This window comes from Peromyscus maniculatus, chromosome 3 (assembly GCF_049852395.1).
Source record: "Peromyscus maniculatus bairdii isolate BWxNUB_F1_BW_parent chromosome 3, HU_Pman_BW_mat_3.1, whole genome shotgun sequence".
Taxonomy (NCBI): Eukaryota; Metazoa; Chordata; class Mammalia; order Rodentia; family Cricetidae; genus Peromyscus; species Peromyscus maniculatus.
Window position 1 is genome coordinate 2316697 of NC_134854.1, and position 15765 is coordinate 2332461.

Genomic DNA, 15765 nt, shown 5'->3' on the forward strand with positions numbered 1-15765 from the left:
TATTTGAAATCATGATTTAGTGCCATATAACTGTCAATAAGGAGCCTGCAGCAGTCTGCTGCAGTGTTTGTAGAGTCCATTTTGTAGAGTTAAATTTTACATACTGTTCTTGAAACACCCCACCGCCCTTTACTTACTCCCACTCCTGCATATGTCTGTGCTTTGCCTCCAGAGAAAAACAGTATTTACCAGGTATGAATTTCAGAAACTGTAACATTCATTTATTTTAATAACATTCAGAATTCTGTCTTTAGTGACACTTCTGTGTGAATATTTGTGCTGCTTTGTGAAAGTCAGTTACGTTGTCACCCTTTCACTTTCTGGGTCTATTGCTATGAAGTTCTGTCCCCATGTCTTTCACTGTCTGGCTCATGAGAGTAGGCGTAAGTAACTTTGAAATGTTTGTTATTTTTGTTTTGTTTTTAAGTCACCTAGAAAAAAATATAGTCACATAAACACTATGCAATCGTCATTTACTCCTACCCCACGAATAACCAGGGGAAGGTAGTTATTTAATCATTTTCCTTGCTTTACCATGTTATAGAGGATTTTTTAGCAGTACTGCTTTAGCAAAGATCCTGTGCTTAAGTCTCTCTTGTCTATTTGGAATAATCAGACAAGAAATGGAATGCCATGGTACTTAGATAAGACAGGGCTTAGCATTACTCTTACTGCTGGCACATTTTAAAGGAACCCTGAAAAATAGAAATCACTGGATAAAATACCAAGGTTTTGGAGTTGAAAGTAGCAACTTTATGTCAACATAGAGCTTAGAAAGTAAATATTTATTTTAAGGAAAGTTAAGTAAGTCAAGTAAAGCCAAGCTAAACCAAAGAAATATAAAATCATTGAGGGTTAGACAAAATCTTAGATAAGTAACTTATGTTCCCTGGCCAATGTGACATCCTTAACACATGACTACTTGTTAACTTTTGAACGTCACCAGGAACAAAGATGCTGGCTCTTTGCAGATAGCGTCTGCTAACTGTTACGATGCTAGAAAAAACTGCAGTTCTGAGATAAAGCCTGCTGCCCTGTAGCTGATAGAGTCGAACTACTTTCTCTCTCTGAAGAACCCATGAAGGCCTGTAGCCTAGTTTACTAGATACCCTGTTTCCAGATAAGTCAGCCTTGGAGACTTGGTTTATTTATTGTCTTTTAAAATTTGTTCTTTGAGAATTTCATAAATGTGTACTGTGAAATGTGATCATATCCACTTCCTGTTCCCCCTTCATCTTCCCCTCACTTATCCCCACAAAGCACCCCACTCCCACCCTCCTGTCCTTCCTTTCCTCACTAAGCCCGTTTAGTGCTGCCCATGTGTGCTTGATCAGGAGTCCATTTACTGGGCATGGCCACCCTCTCCGTGACCACACTCCCAAAGAAACATGATTCTCCCGCTTCTAGAAGCTATTCACTGCCAGTAGATCCTCAGTTAGGTGTGAAGCCTGGTAGCACCTCCCACTTCAGGCCTGGACTTTAGCAGGGCTGAATAAGGTCAAGGAACTTATTTGAAAATTCAGCACTGAGAAATAAAAATAAGAAAACTAATAAGGCTTTTTGAGGACAGCTTGATAGATAGATTAAAAGCTTTTGAAAATCACTTAACAATTTATTTTTATGAATTTCCTTTATTAAAATAATTTTAAATGTATGAAAAAGTATACTTGAAATAATACTTTATTTCCAGGTCAAAACCTGGAAGAAAAAAAAGTGATTATTTGATTGCAGGAACTCTTTGTTTGTGATAGAATGTATTATGACTATATAATGAAATTGTAGACCTTAACTTGTTGAAATAAACTCTAATTATAGTCTGCTTATTAATATGTCCTCATTTATATACTAAAAATGCTCCTACAGTGGCAAAGATATTTCAGGAAATATATATGGCAATGTTTTACTCTTAAGTACTTCAAAGGAATAAAATTATGATTGATTTTTTTTTCTGATCTTGATTTTCTCATGTATCAGAAGTAACTTTTAATTAAACATTAAAAACAGGAAAATAGACATTAGTCTTTCTAAGTGATACCTATTAGTATGCAAAGTATTTTTTCCTTTTTCAACCTGAGCACAATGTAATGTTGGCCCCTTTTTCATATTCATGATATATCCATCTCAGTAGCAATTTGTTCTAGTATCATTTCTGTGGCTTTGAGAAGACACTTTGACCGAAATCAACTTAGGAAAGAGAAGGGTTATTTGACTTATACCTCCAGATCACAGTCCAGATGGAAGTCAGTATAGGCACTCAAGCAAGAACTTGTAAGTGTCCCATTACAGCCACGTTATTTCTAAATGTAGAACTCATACACAGTCAAGGAAGTATGGCAGAAGTCAGAAAGGACACTACTTGTTTGCTAGCTTATAGACCACCTTATACACAGTTAACTTTCTTACTTGGTTCAAGACCACCTGCCTGAGAAAGATGTTGCTCTCAGTAGGACTGGGCTCTCCTGCATCAATCAACAGTCAAAAACAAATCCCCCACATGTTGCAGACCACAAGAATATGAAACAGAGACTCAGTTGTATATGATAAAGCTATACCTTGAAGGATCAAGGAATATCAAGAAATATTTGATGTATTCGGCTTTTAATATATTAGCTATTTTCTGCTATCAATTTCTTGTGCGCTCATATTCCTAGGCCATAATGGCAAACAGTATAAGCTTCTCAGAACTACTGCTGATCTGAACTAGGTAACACCCCTACAGAGACAGCACCTATTTCCTTAGCCTAGGAGACAGGTAGATATGTAAATGCATAGCTTTGTTTCTTGTGCAAATGAAGCTCAGACCCTCCTTCCCCTCACAAGTCAAAAGGCATTCCAGAGCAATTGACTCTGGGGAAAAAAGGGCTTTTTTGCATTCCAGGTGAAGGAGGGTTGAGGGAGAATTCCTAGTCCTGGCAGAGTCTGATGGCCAGAGAAGAAAGGACAAGACAGAGCTTTTGCAGATGATAGGGGTTGGGTTAGGTGAGGAGAGTAGGAAAGGAAGGAATGAACATGGATGGAGGAACTGAGGGCGAAGATGAGATTGATAACAGAAGAGCTTAGTTAGGGCCGTGAGAGGACAGGAAGTGAAGGGACAGAGAAGAGCTATGTAGAGAGAGAACTGACTCAGAAGAATAGTGAATGGACTAAAGAGTTTCTCGTGTCTTAGTTTCATTTATTATTGTCAAAGATTAGATATTCAGCTGGTTGTAGACTCTTCCCACACCCTGGGTACTATACCCACAGACCATTCTGAACTAGGCAGCTCCTCGGTTGACACCTTCCTCTCAGATGACTCTAGGCTATGCCAACACCATTTACCATTTAAACCGTAATTACATAAATCTTTTCTTAAGAATGCATTTATTTTTTAATTACATATGTATGAATATGTAAGTGCCTGGGAGGTCCAGAAAAGTGTCTTAGTTCCCCTAAAGGTGGAATTACAGGAAGCTGGAAGCTGTAAGACATGGGTGCTGGAAACCAAACTCGTTTTTTCTTCAAAAGGGTATACATTATCAATTGCTGAGCCATCTCTCCAGACCTCCACTTTTCCCTGTTACTCTATTCATACAGTGTAGATGCTGAGAAATACCTTTAAGTTTAACTTTCCTTAAGCTTATTCTAGTTTCTTGATACTCAGTTTGAAGCAGGCATAATCTCATTGTTTTAATGTTTTGATTTTGTCTCATATCTTTGTTTTTTGTAGTAACCAGAAGTTATATATACCCAGAGATGAGGAGTGTAGATAGGGAGATAAAGAGACGGAAAGGTGGGTGGGGGAAAAACAGGTGGTATTTGAACACAATCAAAAAAAGGCACGCCTTTAATCCCAGCACTCAGGAGGCAGAGCCAGGCGGATCTCTGGGAGTTTGAGGCCAGCCTGGTCTCCAAAGTGAGTTCCAGGAAAGGCACAAAGCTACAAAGAGAAACCCTGTCTCGAAAAATCCAAAAAAAAAGAAAGAAAAAAGGCAGTCTACAGCTTCTTAATATTTTGTTTGGTATCATATAGTGACGTTTTATTTTTATATCTTTCTCCATTTTTTTCTGCATATCACCAGTAGTTCACATTTAGCCTTTTTGTGTTCCCAGAATGGTACACATCACATTTAAAAGTATTAAAGATACTCAGCAGCATACATCAATTCATTTTTAGGCTTGCTTCGGTGTTATTGTATCAAGCTCATTAAGCCTGTCTTTACTGTCCCACGGCAGGTATGGGACGGGACAAGGACGGTGTTTCCCTCTTGGAGAGTCTCCATTCAAGATCTTCCTTTTGAAGGTGATTTAAATCACATTCTGCAGCTACAGAGTCTGGTGATAGATGTTCTGGTCTATGATAACCATGTTCAAGTGGCAAAATCCCTGAAGGTGATGGTGAATAAAAGATGTTATTTGTTTTTATATTCTTTTTAGTTTTGTAATTTTTGCACATATATTGTTTGTAGGTGGTATTTTGGGTCTAGAAATTAACCAGATTTGTCTTCAAGTTTTAAGTTATAAAATGTGTGTCTAAATTACATTTAAACCTCTGGATGTATTTTGTATATACTATATACATACATTTAAAATTACTTTTTATTTAAGAATATAATTACATCACCAGCCTCTTTCCCTTTCTTCCCTCCCTGCACAGCCTCCCATGTACTCCCCATCCCTTGGTTTCTTTCACATTGCATTGTCTCTCTCTCCCTCTCCCTCTCCCTCTCCCTCTCCCTCTCCCTCTCCCTCTCCCTCTCCCTCTCCCTCTCCCTCTCCCTCTCCCTCTCCCTCTCTTCCCCCTCCCCCAAATACGTAAACGGTATCTATTCAATTCTCATGTTACTTGTACATGGTATTAGATAACCAGTTGGTGTGTTCTTCCCTGGGGAAGACTATTTCTCCTGCTCTCAGCATGGTACCTTCTGCCTGTGGGGGACAACAGCAGTAGCCAGGGTTTTAGATGTCTCTCAAACAACCCTGACCAACAACTCAAAAGAGGACTTCTCATGTGTTGGGAGTGTTTTAATCAATGGCTTCATGCATATTTTTCCTAGAAATAGTAAAGAAAATTTGTGATGTGAGAAATGTTATTCTTAAACAAACAAAGATGCAAAAAATTATTAGCCACTTTTTAAAAAGAAATTTCAACTTTAATGAGGGATAAAAATAATATCGTTTTAACCACCAGAAAGCCATCAGTAAAGCAATATTTATCTTCACCACAGTAATAATGACAAATTATTTTATTTAAATGGGTGGCATTTGGACAACATGCATATGTAAAACTACTGCTGGTTTTTATTTGCAAAATCCACTTATAAATAACTTAGAAGGCTAGAAACAGTGGAAATGTGTGACAACATGTATGATGCAAAATATTTGCCTTTGATAAAGTTTTGAAGTCATACAAAACAAAATTTCACGTTCAATAAAGGAAAATCTTTAGGTAGTATATGTTCTTTAGAATCTCCGTGTATTCTTTTTTTGTTTTTTCAAAAAACAGATCTTGAGTTATTGGTTTATGCTGGAGCAGAATCTGAGAATCCGGAAGCAGATTCTGGAGCAGCTGCTCCGGCTCCCACTCGTGCTATTCTGCAGCTTCTATTCCACTAGCCACCATGCCAAGTTTCAGAGGGCCTCAAAGAAGTCCCTATTCCTCATAGTTGTGGGAAAGCACAGGCTGAGGTCCAGAATCACCACAGGTCACGGTTGTCTGTCCAAGGAGCATTAGGCACCTGCCTCACAGCTGTTCCAGGTGAAGTCGTTCTCTGGATGGACACGTGACTGAGGTTCTAGCCTGGTTCCAGCACTCTGACTTCTTATCTTGAAACTCTGAATTGTTTTGATAGAGTGTAGACTTAACTTTCTGCATATTACTTTGAGGAAGTATTGTACCACCTCTAGTGTGCATAGTTATTTGGGTATGTTTGTGTGTATTGTATTGACCTTACTTTTTAGGGAAATTTGGTAGTTCTTATGAAATTTAGACTTAAAAATGGTAGAAAATAGTTTTTCTTCAATTTTATCCACATTTTTTTTTTAAAGTTTCCTATAGCTGATACTGTTGTCATGAATAGCAGTACCCAGAGTAACATTTGTGAGGCACTGGAGGTATTTTGGATATTATCCCAAGAGAGAAGCGCTGGCCTCATTCCATTTTATATGAGAAAGAGAGACATTCAGAAGTTAAATCTGTAATGTTTCTGGGTCTAATAAATGTTGAAATGAAATGATCTTTGCTGTAGATCATTTCAGTCTATTTATAAGAAGAGAAAACACAGAAATAAAAGTGCATATGTGCAGTTTAGTGCTGCTCCCTTCTATTACACAAATATCCTAGAGCAGAAAACACTTCCACTCTCATATTGTGTTACAAGTTGTCTTAGCTGACTTATGACTTATGACAATAAACTGTATGAAGGAGAGGGCCGGGGGTAGTGACAATACTTTCTTATCCTCTGTAAATGTGTGTGTACATTTAGGCACCTGTACTTGACAAAAAAAAAAAAAAAACTTTTAAAGATAGACTTTTGGAATTTTCTCTGGTGATGCTGTCTACACTAATTGATTTGCTTTGGAAACAAAAATAATGATAAGTCCAAATTTGAAAGAACTTTCATAATGCACAGGAAGGACTCTTTAATGAAGAGAAAGGATGTACACTTTTACTCAGCAACGTAATCTACTTTGACCGTTTGTATATTTGAGTTCTCTTCTCTTTCCCTGTGCTAATGTCCTAACTAGGAATGGTCTCTCCACCTATTCTGCTTCTGTTCCCTGAATCCTAAACAGCACATTCCAAAGGAGCTCAGGGCAATGAGGATCAAAGAATATCGGCTGGTTAGGGAGTCCAATGTTGCCAGATCCTCTGCATTGTCCACTAGAGGGTGACGTTAGCACACATAATTAAGAAAACATGCCATGTCATTTCTCTCAGACATCATAGCATTATATATTATTTGCAGAGCAATATAAAGATGCAAAGAATTCTCTTTGAGTGTGATACAACTTTACATTACTTACTATTCCTTAATACCACTTTTATTTTCTGACAACCTCTGAAACATTGACAATAGGAAACCTTCAGTCACATGTCATTGATGCAAATACCTTCTTCTCAGCACTTCAAGACAGATGTTCAGATTTGCATTTTAATATTAGCATGCATGAGATAATTGCATAATTTGTTATGTAGAATCAGAAAAAATGTTTTTTAATAATGACAATAGTTAATGAAATTGTAAGGCATATTATCAACTTCCATAAATAATATACTCTTATCCTGCTGTAATTCTAAAAGAGTATAAAACATACATAATCATAATCTCATTTTGGCATTTAGTGACCCAATAACTGTAGTTAGCTATAGGGGAAAATAAAAACACTGTAGCTATTTTTGTTGTTGTTATTGTTAATTGGAGAATAATTTTTCTAGAGGCATAGTGCTTCTTTCTAGGCATGTATTTTTAATGGTTATCTATTGATTAAACCTTCATAACAGATTAAAATACACCTACCTTTTTATTGTAATGTCTTATCTTGTAGCTTTGGAATCTTATTGCATTACAAACAAGACTAAACAATTTTGTGTATATATTAGAGCATCGGGCACATTTCATATTTACTCAAGCTTTACAAAATACAATGCTGCCTCCAGAAGGCATTTTTGATAATAACAATTTGTCATCTTTCCTCTGTGATCTGCTCAGAGAGAGAAGTAAGCTTTATGCTGGCCTGTACATTTTATTTACTAGTGCAGTGTAGTGAAGGGGACACGTAGTAAGTACCATACATTCATCATGTACACTTTCTCCTGAAGATTGTACCACATTCATTTCAGATTCCTCTGCAGTAAAGCTATGAATGGGACTTTCCCAAGTCCCTCTGTTCTCGGTCTCTTGCATTTCAAGTTCTCTTACTCTGGCACATAGCTGTGCTCACTACTCCTTAGGGTGTTTGTTATACTTTTGTCTTGCCCCACATCCTGCTTTTCAGAACAAGCTTGACCTTTTTCTTCCATACATATTTTCGGAATAAGTTTTCAGATGTCATAAATGACAGACACTGAAGTTTCTAGCTGAAATTAAAATGCAATGTAAAAGAAATTAAGCTTCATATAGCTAAGCTTTTGTCTACTAATGGAGGTCTCTTTCCTGTTTCTGCTTTCTTTCTAATCCGTTGACAGTTATAGACCTCTGCTATACAGATGTATAATCAAAAAGTAATAAACATTACAACAAGCATACAAAAATAGACATTTTAGTACTTAATACTTCTAGCATCTCACTTTGGAATCCTCTTGGAAAGTGTGTATTTCCCTTGTGTTTTTACATGTTTTCCCTGAACCTCTGCATTCCCTTCTCCCCCTCTGATGTAAAAGCAGGTAAAGGCAGCTGGAAGAGAATAGGCTGGGTACCTCCATCTGCTTGTCCTCCTCAGAAAACCCACAAGGACCAGAAAGAAATACCCTTGGAAGTAAAGTAGTAGTGCTGGGAATGTGGCTATTTCTCCCTGACTTCCTTCCCACTCTTCCTGCTCCCCAGAGCTAAAGATTAACAAGGAGCTTCCAGAGTAGAAGCTTGGTTTGCTTGTCTCTCTCTCTCCCTCTTTCCCTCTCTCTCTCCCCCATTGCCTCCATCTCTTCACCATTCCTACCCAGTCTCCCTCCCTGCTTCCCTCCCTACCCCCATTTCTACTCCCTCCTAGCCTCTCTCCCTCCCTACCCCCATTCTACACCATTTTCACCCCCTCACACCCCCACCCCCACCCCCACCCTGTCGTCTCCCTCCCTGCCTACACCTTCACCTCCCTTTCTCTCCCTCCCTGCCTCATCCCTACCCCCATCTCTACACTCTCCCCACCCTGTCTCCCTCCCTGCCTCTCTCCCTACCCCCTTCTCTCCCTCCCTGCCTCCATCCCTACCTGTCGTAATATTGTGTTCCTCAATATATTATGCACCCTAATAAACTTATCTGGGGTCAGAGTACAGAACAGCCACTAGATAGACATAGAGGCCAGAAAATGGTGGCACACACACCTTTAATCCTAGCATTCCAGAGATTCCAGAGGCAGAGATCCATCTGGATCTCTGTGAGTTCAAAGCCACACTGGAAAAGCCAGGCATGGCAACACAGGCCTTTAATCCCAGGAAGTGATGGCAGGAAGCAGAAAGGTATTAAGGCATAAGGACCAGGAACTAGAGCCTGGTTAAGCTTTTAGGCTTTTAGCAGCAGTTCAGCTGAGATTCATTCCAGATGAGGGTTCAGAGGCTTCCAGTTTGAGGAAACTGGATTGGTTGAGTAGTTGGAAAGGTGAGGTCAGCAGTGGCCTGTTTTGTCTCTCTAATCTTGTCAGCATTCACCCCAGTACCTGGCTCCGGGCTTGTTTTTATTAATAAGAGCTTTTAAGATTCATGCTACACCTACCCCCATCTCTACACCCTCCCTACCCTCTCTCTCCCTCACTGCCTCCCTCTGTACCCCCATCTCTATACCATTGCTACCCCCTGTCTCCCTCCCTGCCTCCCTCCCTACCCCCAGCTCTACCTACCCCTCTCCCTCCCTTTGGTGCTTTTCTAATATATTATGTTACCACAATTACATTGAATTTGTAGGGAAAAGGGGAAAGGTAGCTTCTCACTCATCCAACACTCAGGGATGTTCTTTATATGCAGTTAAATTAAACTGCCTTGTTTATTTTGTTTCATTCCATTTTGCTTATAAGTCTACGTAAAAATACATGCAGTTCATATTATATAGCGTGTTCCTTGGAGTAGATGACAGTGTCTTTATTTTATTAAAATGGAGTTGCTTGGGCTGGGTTTGAATGTGTGGGCACAAACTGTCTTCCCTCATAGCTGGTACTAGAGGCTCATACAACAGCACTTGGCACTAAATATTAGTGTCTTTGAATACCCTACTATGCTTTCTCATTTGTAATCTTCATCGAAAAAAACTTAAATTCTCTAATTAAAGATGTTTTAGGCTAATTTCAGAAAAATAGCTGAGATTGACTGTAGAATGGTTTGTTCAAAATTCTAGTTCAATTCTATATTTGAATTTACAGAATGTCACCAGATTGTGATAAAAGTACAAATGCTATATTAAAACTTTTTTCCCATGGAATTTGTGGGATAAGGGAAAACAGATGGTGGCACATATGTATAACACCAGCAGTCAGAGGGCAAAGGCAGGAGCATTTCTGTGGCTAGCAAGAAAATTAACCTGTGAAATAAATCTGGCCATTGTGATATTTTGATTAAACTAAATGATTAATTTTTTTCTAATGTCTCATAGGGGATTCTTTGCCTCATTTTTAATATTTTAGACTAGTTCAAAACAAGTTCTTTTCAGAATATTATCAAATAGAATTTCATTAGGTCTTGGATTCCTTCACTATTATTTTATTGATGGACCTTTGAAATGGGCCTGCTTATGTTACATACTATGCCCATGGGTATGTGCATACACATCATCCTGTACATGTGTGTCAAATGTGATATGGAATCCATGCTGCTGATATCAGGCACAGTGCTGTCCTGTTTCCAATATCTTCTGTGGTTGAACAGTATCCTTGGTTGTGTCTTTGGTTACTGCCTCGTATTGATTGTGAAACTTTTAAATATCAGAAATTGTTTTAATCCCTTTTTTCTGAATAATATTCTTACTATTCTTTTAGGTTGGAAGCTTTCTTAGAATATATAGCCTCCATACCAAACTTCAGTCTGTTAATTCAGAGACCAACAGCTCATCTTTAAGGTTGGAGTTTCATCTCCATGGAGGGACCAGTTATGGTCGGGGAATAATGGTTTTCCCAGAAACTAGCTCTTGTGTGGATCAGCTGAAAAAGTGAGTATATTTTAATCATATATAATATATATAAATATATATATATATATAATCACATATATATTAATCATATATATTTTAATCATATTTTTCCCTTTCCTTACCCCCAGATCCTCCCCCACATCCCTACCCATTTACCTTCATGTCCTCTCTGTTTCTCAAGAAAAAAGGAAAACAAATCAAAACAAACTAAAAAAGAAAATCAGTAAGACAAAAAACAATAACAACAGAACAAACAGAAACAAAACATAGAGTCCATTTTGTATTGGTCTGTTATGAGTATGGGGCCTGTCCTGGGGTCGGTGATATACTCAGTGTCACTCTTGAAAAAACAGATTTTCCCTTTCTCAGAGGTTATTAGTTGCAATAACTTTTTGGTTAGGGGTGGAACTTCCTTCTCAGTGCTGGGATTTTGTCTGGTTGAACCTGTGTAGGTGTTGTGCATGTTGCGACAGTGTCTGTGAGTCCATGTGTGTGTCAGTCCTTTTGTGTCTGGAAGATTCCGTTTCTTTGGAATCATCACCTCCTCTGGCTTTTGCATGCTATATGCCTCCTCCTCTCTTGCATTGATCCCTGAGCCTTGAGAGAAACAGTTTGATAAAGACATCCCATTTAGTGTTGAGTATTTTAAAGACTCTATACTTTGTCTGGCTGTGGATCACTTTGCTCACTACCATCTACTGTAAGAAGATGATGCTGAGTGATGCTCAGCCTTAAATCTAGTTTCTAATAATGGTTGGTTACTCCTTTAACGTATGTGCCGCTGCTGCACCAGTGTATATTGTAGGAAGGTTTCTGTTGTAGGCGGCACCATTTGTAGTTGGGTGAAATTAACTATAATTCTGAGCTTGATTTTTTTTCTCATCTCTTCTTTTTGAGTATTATTTCTTCTAGTTTTTCTAGTGCTTTCAAGTGTGTCCTTTCCTTATTTATGCAAGATTTCTCCAGTTTTCTGATGTAGGCACTTAGTGCTATGAACTTGCCACTTAGGACTGCCCTTATTGTGTTTGCAAGGCCTGAAATTCTTCTTTCAATTTTTTTAATCTGTTGCTGACATTTATCTATGAAGTTTTTTCATTTCCAGTTTTATTCAATTTGGGTTTTCTCTCTTTCTCTCTCTCTCTCTCTCTCTCTCTCTTTAGTGATTCTATTTCTTTGTTAAACTTCACTTTCATGTCTTGAAATGTTTTCATTACTTCATTCAGCTGTTTGTATTTTCATGATCTTCATTAGGGATTTATTCATATTCCCTTTAAGGTCTTTGAGCACATTCCTAACTGCTATTTTTAAGTCCTTGATTTGTGCTTTGACTTAATTGCTATTCCCAGGGCCTATTATAATAGACTTACTGGGTTCTGAAGGAGGTATGTTATCTTGTTTTTCCTTCATGTGGTTTTGCTCTGTGATTTAGTAATCTGTAGTTATGACATTTGAAGTGTTTCTTGGTATAGATATCTGCTCTTATCTTTGTTGGGGGAGTTTCTGTTCTTTGGTTGCTTTTGCTCAGTCTGGTTCCTAGCCAAATATGGTGGCTGTGGTTTTGCTACTAAAGAGCTGTTCTGGGTCACAGCAAAGTGGTGGGTCTGGATCTGTGATAGAGGGCTGTTCTGCTGGTTGGTCACAAAGGAATGGAGATGCATAGAAGGAAAGGCTGAGAGAAGTGACTGAGAAGAATTAGAGAGACCCTAAATCTGCACCAAGATGTTGAGTCTCAAAGGGGTGGTTGTGACCTGGGAGGAGGGAATCAGACAAGCAGGCTGCAGCAGGACTAAGGGTAAGTGTGAAGAGACTAGAATGGAACACAGGAAGAAGAATGAAGGCCCCCTACCTGAGTCCCAGGCTAATGTGGCAGCAGTGGGTCCCCGTAGGGAAGAGGTGTTTTGGATCACAAAGTAGAATCACAAAGCAGTGAACATGGATGGGCTTCAATGTCAGGTAGAACTAGGGAGACCCTGTGTCCACATCTAGAGTCTTAGTTCCAGGAGACTGAGCTTATTGTTCCAGTCTTGAGTGACATTGTAACTGATAACATAAACCATTACATTCCCAGGTTTTTTGTTTGTTTTAGTAGTATTTCATTGACTGTTCTATTCATATCTTTCTGACCTCCTCAGCTATGTGAGGGCTTTGGAGCTCTCAGATAATCTGATAAAAGCTTCAGATCATTGACTGGAATCATATCAAATTTTATAATTTAATGAACTCCTGGATTTTGTGAGTAAAGGTAAAACTAACTCTGTTGACTTTGTTACACAGTTTGGTTTTCTATTCTTTAATTTTAGAGATTTAAAATGTGCAGAACTGGCAATCAATCAGCCCTCAAATGGTATCAGTCAATCAGAGAATGAGGACAGCTTTTCACTTTCAAGTAAGGATAATTTATAACATTGACATTTTACTGTCTTAAAATTTTAGAAGCACGATTGTCTTTTTCAGTGTTCTCTTCCCTGTGTCTTTTTTCCATTCGTATACTTAAATGGTATGTATATGTATTAAAGTAACACCTTAACATTTATCTGTCCTGTGTACAACAAGCGTGGTTCACACTTAAATTTATAATCAGATTTTCAAATTAGAGTGACAGTGTTTATTTGATTTACGATGTATGTGTACTGTTTTGTATGCATTTAAAAAAAAATCTATATGAATTTCCTAAGCAACCATTTTGCTTGTCAGTTTCTAGAAGGAACAAAAGGTATTGATGCTCCTTTATGTTAACCAAGTTGTTTTGTTTTTATGTGTATTGGGTGTCTGATGTATAAACGTGAGTCATCCAAATCTCTCAAAGATATTCTTATTGTTGAACTGAATGGAACTGCTTTTGTACATACTATGTTCTGAGAGTCCTCTGTGCTGGAACGTATGTCAGTAGCTCATTTCTTAATGCAGAGTGAAGTGGTGATAAGGAGACCTGCAGTAGAAGCACTATTTGTTTTCTCTTCATGTAGAGACCTTGGTATCTACCAAAACATCAAGTAACTATGTTTTTATTGAAGGTTTCCTGTGTATCATTTATTAGTGTATGTCTAATGTACTCTCTTATTAATAATTTCTAGTGGTTGCAAAGCCATTTCTTGAAAAGAAAAAAATACTGTAGTCTCTGTGAATGACTTTCTTTTCTTTGTCAACAGTCAAATCAAAATGTGGGTTAATTTCCAAGCTTTCCTTGTTTTCTTGGTTTGTTAGTCTTTCTTTCAATACCGAGGTTTCTTGATTGCTATTGAAGTCAAGTAGTATAAATTCACTAAAGTTCCTCCCTGTCAAGATCTTATTCAGTATTCTAAATTTTTTGTATTTCTCCTCAAAGAAATGAGAAAAATTGCCTTTCAGTTTTTGTAATTAAGCCTGTTATTTTTGTTAAGAGTATCTGAATCTGCAAATAAATTTGAGGAAAATAGACATTTCAACATTTTTTTAGGCTTTCCTCAGTTTCTCTGGACAGTGTTCTAGATTTTAAATTTTACATTAAGTTTCTAATGGACATTTTAACGAGCTAGGTTATTGTGTGATTTCTCTTCTCTTCCTATAGACTCCGGCTCAGGATCAGTATCACTGTATGAGGTAGAGCGATGTCAACAAGTCTCTGCTACAAGTAAGACCACTCTCAGTACAGTAACCAGCATGCAGATGCCTTTGGTTACACTCCCCAACCAATGCCTTTGTACCATGGTTGACAGTAGATCTTCATTGTAGATGAAATTCTACACAGTCTTATTGAAAAAGAAACGCAAAGCCAAATACAGAGTTAAAAGTGATTTCCTTATCACTGCCTGTCTATACAGACCTCTAGGTCTCTATGGTTCATATTGGGATTAAAAATTAGGGTCACTGCTTAGCTGTGTTTGACTATGCAGAGACTGCCTGCCATGTGAGTAGGATTAAGGGCATGTGCCACCACTGTTGGACTTCTGCTAAATGGCTTGCTTTTAGCGCTGATCCCCAGGCAACTTTATTATTAACATACAAATAAAGTCACATTTCAGCACATACTTCATGGGGCAGTCTGTATTTGTGTTTAACATTGGTTCCTCAGCTTCATCCTATAGTGCTATAAAATAGACCAATGCAATAGCCCTATATGGAATATGCATTTTAAGTTATATATCAATACAATTTATAAATTTTATTACATTGTGTTTAGTTTAATGATATAAATTATACTCTGACATTAATTCATTAAGATTGTACGATGTATTTAACTCTACACACTTAAACTCTACACTATGCTCCCAAATTTTAATATCAACAGTGATAGTGTACATTTACCACATACACTCCTGTTATTTTAACTAACTGGAAAAAAAAACTTTACTTCAGAAAAAGAAATCTGTAAGCAGAAGTAAGTTGTTATGTTTTTGGTCATTTCTCTTTGGGGGGCCCACCACCCAGTTCCCAAATAAATCACACACAGAGGTTTGGTCTTAATTATAAATGCCTGTGGCCTTAGCTTATTTGTTTTTTTGCCAGCTTTTCTTAACTTAAATTATCCTGTCTATCGTTTTGCCTCAGGGCTTTTCCCCTTCTCTTACTTCTATAAATCTTACTTTTGCTCCATGGCGTGCTGTGTAGCTGGGTGGCTGGCCCCTGTAGTCTTCCTCCTTCTCTGACTCCTTCTTCCTTCACTCCTCCATTAGCTTTTGTTCTTCTTCCTCCCAGATTTCTCCTTCTATATATTCTCTCTGCCTGCCAGCCCTGCCTATTTCCCTCTCCTGCCTTGCTGTTGGTCATTCAGTTCTTCATTAGACAGACTAGCAGGTGTTTTAGACAGGCACAATAACACAGCTTCACAGAGTTAAACAAATGCAACAAGCAAAAGTAACACACCTTAAAATAATATTCTACTACAGAAGTACATTAAATAATTCATTAAGTAGTTCATTAAATGTATAATGCTGTAAAATAGGAGTTTCTCTTCTTGGAAGAAGGAGTGTAAGTATGG

General features: G+C 37.9%; 1 protein-coding gene across 3 annotated transcripts in view; it reads left to right on the forward strand.

Moving 5' to 3' along the window:
• Window positions 1-15765, forward strand: part of Pot1 (protection of telomeres 1) — a 67464-nt gene that overhangs the window by 38007 nt on the left and 13692 nt on the right. For all 3 annotated transcript variants that reach the window (XM_006988403.4, XM_076566132.1, XM_016006879.2), the window contains 4 exons: window positions 4213-4368; window positions 10657-10826; window positions 13109-13194; window positions 14356-14418. In XM_006988403.4, the coding sequence (XP_006988465.1) occupies window positions 4213-4368; window positions 10657-10826; window positions 13109-13194; window positions 14356-14418 (475 nt within the window). The remainder of the gene's footprint in view (window positions 1-4212; window positions 4369-10656; window positions 10827-13108; window positions 13195-14355; window positions 14419-15765) is intronic.